The sequence below is a fragment of the Gymnoscopelus microlampas genome (assembly GCF_963454915.1).
Source record: "Gymnoscopelus microlampas genome assembly, chromosome: 11".
NCBI classification, from domain to species: Eukaryota; Metazoa; Chordata; class Actinopteri; order Myctophiformes; family Myctophidae; genus Gymnoscopelus; species Gymnoscopelus microlampas.
Window position 1 is genome coordinate 27,685,417 of NC_139948.1, and position 6,438 is coordinate 27,691,854.

At 39.7% G+C, this 6,438-nt stretch overlaps 1 protein-coding gene across 1 annotated transcript; it reads left to right on the plus strand.

The window, feature by feature from the left end:
• The first annotated feature begins 1,287 nt into the window (after nt 1–1,287).
• On the plus strand, nt 1,288–5,961 carry nol12 (nucleolar protein 12). Its single transcript, XM_084071719.1, has 6 exons — nt 1,288–1,552; nt 2,513–2,618; nt 3,114–3,162; nt 4,402–4,553; nt 5,077–5,174; nt 5,569–5,961. Exons 1-6 carry the CDS (start codon nt 1,443–1,445, stop codon nt 5,777–5,779), a joined length of 726 nt encoding a protein of 241 aa, XP_083927845.1. The 5' UTR covers nt 1,288–1,442; the 3' UTR covers nt 5,780–5,961.
• The last annotated feature ends 477 nt before the right edge of the window (nt 5,962–6,438 follow it).

Consider the following 6,438-nt stretch of genomic DNA (forward strand, 5'->3'; position numbering starts at 1 on the left):
ACCAGTGAGGAGCCCCCACCAGGAGGACGTACTACTCCCCCCGCCCAGCACTCCTTCCTGACAGGTGCAGACCCAGCCTGTAGGATTACGTGCAGTGACAATTATCACCCTCCCCGCCCAGCCAAGCTTCCCAACCCCAAACATGGGCCAATTGTGTTCATGTAGGTGCTCGACAAAGCCGGATGCACCACGGTGGATTCGAACCCACAACCTCTGCAGTGGCGGGCAGGAACTTTACAACTGCCTCACCCGTGACCCGAGCGCCCTAGTTTTTCTGTTTTCGCGTGTAGCCGGTAGATGGTCTTCTACACAGGAGGCACGCACCAGGACACCTCAGGTCTCCTGAGACATTCCTGTGGATTAATATAGAAAGACAGCAGGCCTTAACACACAATAGAACCCGGCCCACTGCTGGGAGTGGCTGCATGTCACATACACACTCTATTCACTCTGGAGTTCCTCACAGAACTCTTTTGAATCCAATTGAAAGGAAACCACTTTGAGAAGGGAGGGGGGTTTAGAAAAAGAAAAACAAGCATGGGGACTTTAAGAGTTAGTATACAGGCCAGAAAAGCACTGAAATACACTCAAAGTGGGGCATTAAGTTACGGAAAAAAAACATAAAGGTATTAGCCTTGGATCAAGACTATCATGTATTTTATCGAGTCTGACTTTTACTTTCGATATGCAAATGTCACAATTTATAAAATACATCTATGATAGTCTAGATCCAAGGCAGTACAAATATGAAGATAAGAGGTTTATGCCCGACAGCAACAATATGTAAAACACCATTAAAAAATCTTGCATTATTTGTGACTCTGGGAATATGCTATTTCAATGAAAATGTGAAGCCCAAAGATATTTATTATTCTATAGTTGTTGTTGTTGTTGTTTTGTTATTAGTAAGTAAAGGCATGAGGGCGAGCAGTGGTGTAAAGTAACTAAGTACATCATCAAGTACTAGGCAAATGTACTTTTACTCTACACTACAATTATTTGAAAACTTTACTTACTAGTTACTTTGTAGATTTTGATTATTATTATTACAAAACATACATTACCACTTCAGCCCTATACGTTTCGGCCAATTGAAAATAGCCGATTTTGAAAATCATTTTATACATTTGAATGTATCTAAATGTATTCTATTTTTGGTACCTTAAGTAAAGTAACAGACTTACTTGTAACAGATCACTTCTACATTGCAATATGGATACTTTTAAGTACAAAAAGTGTGTGTGCTTTTTTCCACCACTGAGTGACGGAATGTCCATTAGTCATTTTAGTTGAGAGTGAACAGAACATCGTTGGAGCATCCGGACCATAGGATCCGGACATATGGAAACGCACGTGAGTTTCAAGTCGGACATAATTGTTGGGTGCACACGCACTGAATAGGAACAGGAAAGAGAACGGAACACAAACACACGTGTGTTAATATGAAGAACACGAAAAAGTCATATAATGCGTCCAAAAATGGCAAATTCAAGCCTGGATTTAAGAAAAGAAACGAAAAATGCATTGTCACATTTGATGATGAAGATCGACAGTAAGTAATTGAGCTGTGTGTGCCTTAGCCAGTGGCAGCTAACCCGGTATTGGTTTTGTTTTGACTATCTGTCAATGTTTGTTTGATTGAATACTTTATCAACAGTTGCAAAAAGTACAGTGGTACGATTATACAATGATGCTAAAAGGATAACACAAAAAACCCTGAGGGCTTGTTTCTATTGTGGTCCTATGTATTCAATTCATCAAGACATTTAAAGACATACAATAACATACAAAAAATCATCACTATTCTGTTGCTCCACACTAGGAGCAATAGAAGTATATGTGCAGTAAATATGGGGGGGATGCCTGTTGTTAAGCTTAGGAAATTGCAGGTGCAGCAATAATGTGCTCTTTTATGTCACGTGATATTGTGTGCCTGTTATTTTCTCCTGAAATAAAAAAGTTAAATATTTATTTAAAAAAGAGCGACAGTAAGTTAACAGATAGAATGTTTGTTTATTTGCATTGTTTACTGTTGTCTAGAGTAGACCTAGTGTTTAGATAAGTATACGAATACGTTTGTATTGAAGCCATTCTGAAAGAATATTGGTTTTAAGATTCACTTTTTGTGGCAATCCTAAATGATTGCCTTGCTTAAAGCATTCCAATCCAGACCAGACAAGGACCCCCAAATGAATAATATGTACCACTACCATCGGAAAATATTTTGTGCTAGGGACCCCCATACAAGATTTGTGTTGATAATATGTAAAATAATAAATAATAGGATTGCTTTAATGTGAGCTTGTAGATTGGTTATTTTCAAATAGCAGATATATATTTTAGGGGTAAAGTGGTCAAACTGATTATGATGCTATACTAACATTTTTTGCTGGGGACCCCCTTGAAACCCCTCAAGGACTCCTCAACATAACTTGTTATGGAGGTGATGTGTAATGTAAACTGTGGTAAGGCCATGCAAGTTGATTGTTCTACCCGGTCCTGTCGTGTGCAGGGAATACCTCACAGGGTTCCACAAGAGAAAGGTGGAGAGGAAGAAGTTAGCAGTGGCAGAACTACAGAAGAAGATCAAGGAAGAGCAGAAGAAAGTCAAGGAAGAGGTGAATTTAAACTTTTGGCTTGTAGATATGCTATTTTTGACAAATGTTCCCCTCATAGACATGCTAGGGTTCAAGTGGTTAAAGGTGCTGTAAGTGATTGTTTTGTTAAAATAAGTGTTACATAGCTCTCTCTATGTTCTCATAGTAATCACTGCTATAAAGTGTGTGGTAACAGGGGTCTCCCAGTCTCCCAGAAAATGTATTTTCAGATCTGGATACCAATTCCATCCAATCAGAAGAGAGAGCTCATACAGGATACAGTATAAACGTGAAATGGGAAGTGTTGACACAAATCAATATGTCAAATGGGTACTTTCTCCTGGTCGGAAACCCTGTAAACACACTATAGTAATGATTTATTTGTGTTATAATATAGAACGTAACATTTTTAACAAATTTCTTATTAGTTTTAACCACAAATACATACGTAAAGCTTACAGAGAAGTGACTGTTGACAGAAGGGCTGACTAATGACATGTTTCTGTCTCATTTCAGAGACACAAGACATACATGGCGATGCTCAAGGAAAGAAGAGAGGCCCTCGGTGAGTGACCCCCCCCCCCACACACACACACACACACACACACACACACACACACACACACACACACACACACACACACACACACATGGTCCTTAGATCAGGGGTTCCCAAACCTTTTAGCTTGAGACCCAAAATAAAACCCAAACTAGTAAAAATAGCGGTCAATAGAGGTCATCGCGACCTCGTTGACATTAATTGTCTGCCTTTGAAAATAGTATGTCTTGGCCAAAAATACATAGTAAAAAAAAAGTACACAGGAGCCGAGATACAGCCTTTTTAAGTAATAAGTTAAACAAGAAGTGAATAGAGCAGCACATCTTCGGATCACGATATCTTGGGTTCTGAACATTTTTTTCAAAAAATTCAAAAAGTCGTTATAAGTCGTTCTTGGCAGCCAGGGCGTTATGACAATGACTCGTGATAAGTCGTTCTTGGCAGTGAGAGAGTTTGATTTCTGAAACATTCTTATTTTTGAACATTTTTGAAAATCTTTTGAAATAATAGTTTAAAAAATTGTAGGACACAAAAAGGAATATTTACTTGAGTCGTGACACATAAAAATCGTCCACGACTCCCAAATGGGTCCCGACTCACTGTTTGGGTTACGGTGGAGGGGGATCGCATCCTCCATGGTTTCCTCTGGCTTGGCCAGCGCTCCACAATTGACCACGCTCACCAGTCATTAGCCGGCATGGGAGAGTGTTCTCTGTTGCTGCACTGGCGACAGGTTTGTTGGGGCGCAGGTTGTCTATACCAGTGGTTATCAAACATTTTCATGTCAAGGTCCCTTAAATTGACATGCATTTGGCCACGGACCCCCATCTGAAAGGATTTTGTAGACCACATAAGAGAAGATTTTACTTTTTGTTTTTATTATTCCAAATTGTGCACAATTATTCACAAATGTTTTGAAAATAGCAAATCTACAAGCTCACAACACGTGTTGAGACCCACACGCGAGACCAAGCTACTGGACTTGGTATTCATGTGGGGGAACAATAACATTGCGGTGCCCAACTGGATATACGTATAACTGGATATTAATTGGAGAATTGTAGAAACATGAAATAAGTTCATCACAAAATTTATATTTGGTTTCACATCTTTCTGATTTCATCATTCTGTTATTACTATTGTACTACGTTTCATTATTGAAGCAAATAAATTAACAAATTGTTGCTATATCATCGACTCTATCTCCCACTCTTTCTTATCTCCTTCCTTTTTCCCATGTATCAGAGGAGGATAAAGATGATTTGGAGGAGGCAATAATAGGCACAACAGAGTCTATCCAGTATGATCATCCCAACCACACTGTCACTGTGACAACCATCAATGACCTCGACCTCACAGGGCCCAGCAGCTTTCTTCTTGGCCCAGCAACCAATCCGGTAAAGAGAGTTTGCGCTCTTCCCATAAATGGTTACATGTGTATTGTCGGTAGATTAGTGTAGATTTGTCCGTTTTTTTTAGTATCAGTTATTAGACTCTTGACCAGAGTGGCAGCTTAACCACATTAACCCTGGCATCCCTATTTTGGGCAAAAGAAAAGAAGACTAGTAATGCGAAAAATAGTTCTTCAAGCTCATGAGACACATGAGCTTGTAAATTGGTTATTTCTGCTATCGTCGTACAACAAAGTACTATATAGGGTTTAAGTGGTTAATGGTTCTGAGAAAACGACACATCCAGGTGCTCACAAGAGAAACGAGGCCTGTTATGGTTTTCATGGTTCAATTGGTATTCAACACATTCAATAAAATCCTCATTGTTCATTTATCCATTTGTAACCCTAAAGTCTACAAATGTAACCAAATGTTAACTCTCAGAATTAAATAAACACTCAGGATATTACATTGTATGTACTGTATGTATTCACATCAGTGGAATTACAGTGTCACCTGTTGCATTAAGGTTCATGGAGAAAATGAAGACAAAAAGGAGGGAGAAGAAGGGGAGGAGAAAATGGTTGCAATGCCAAAAAGCAAAAATGCCCCCATCCTCAACAAAAAGTAATTATCTACACACACACACACACACACACACACACACACACACACACACACACACACACACACACACACACACACACACGTATGTATGTTTGTTACTGTATTACTGCTGTGAAACACCACATTTTGTAGTTGCACTTGGTTGGCGTGCACCGAAAAACGCATTGCAAGCTTCTAAATAATCTATTTTCAGTTTGCAGCTAGTATATATCAGGTTTAATGATCTGAACCCAACATGCAGCTCAGCACCACTGAGCCCCAGTAACATAGTGCTCACATCATAGCTGTCGCTAACCAATACTTGGCCATTTCCTGTCTTTCTATTAGTGTTCCTCTCCGTCCTCCGTCCTCTCTCAGTTGTCCTGTGTTGTTATTTCTCGCCCACCTCCTGTAGGATCCGCAACCTGGCGGCCTCGCTCAGCAGTCACACCAAGTCCAAGAAGAGGAAAGGGAAGCAGGAAGGCAGGAAAGGGAAGCAGGAAGGCAGACGAGGACGTACAACTGCAGACAAGAAGCACACCGGCGAGCACACTAAGACCAAGCCCGGGAAGACCACTAAGAAAGAGAGGCGCCGACGGCAGGGGAACAGAAGATATCAAGACTGAGAATGGGGGGAGGTTAACAAATATAGAAATGTATTGAATTAAACGCGATGAGACTGGATTGACTTTGGCCAGAATACCATGTGAGTGACCATGATGGACTTCATAGTACCTGTGGTGCTACAAGCTGGAAGGTTCTTTGATGAGTCAAATGTTTCTATGGATATAACCAGTGTCTGCTTAAATGTAAAAAGAAAAATTAAAGAAAGTCAAGACATTTTTAAAAACTGTCCATTCAAACACTGCCCTCACTGCATCCACAGGACCTGTCTGCTGCAGGCTGGGATATGGTAAAAAAAAATCCTTTTCTTTTCTTTTTTTTACTATGAAACTATTGCTAAATATATTTATTGCAATGAATAACTTGTGTATTTGCTGAGACTCTGAATAAACTAAACAAAAAAGAAACATTCAAATAAGTGCATTGCAGTCAAATGTTTATGCAAACTCAACATGTTCTCTGTGGAAGTTAATCTGTCTTCAGCCCTATTGTTTATTTGGAAACGTGACACTCTATTCAACATCCTTGTTTAGAGCATCAGCAAATTAATCCTTGGGACTATTTACCGTCATAACACAAAATTACCTGTATATGAGAGATCCTGGGGAGTACTACCCTTTACAGATGTATCAGGGAATTGCTGCATTGAATTCCTTTATCC

What these genes read in the sequence shown, in the direction of transcription:
- nol12 (XM_084071719.1), top strand. Translation starts at nt 1,443, where the DNA reads ATGAAGAACACGAAAAAGTCATATAATGCGTCCAAAAATGGCAAATTC. An exon ending in TTTGATGATGAAGATCGACA is followed by an intron (nt 1,553 to 2,512) that starts GTAAGTAATTGA and finishes TGTCGTGTGCAG; the next exon opens with GGAATACCTCACAGGGTTCC. An exon ending in TTGGCCCAGCAACCAATCCG is followed by an intron (nt 4,554 to 5,076) that starts GTAAAGAGAGTT and finishes TGTTGCATTAAG; the next exon opens with GTTCATGGAGAAAATGAAGA.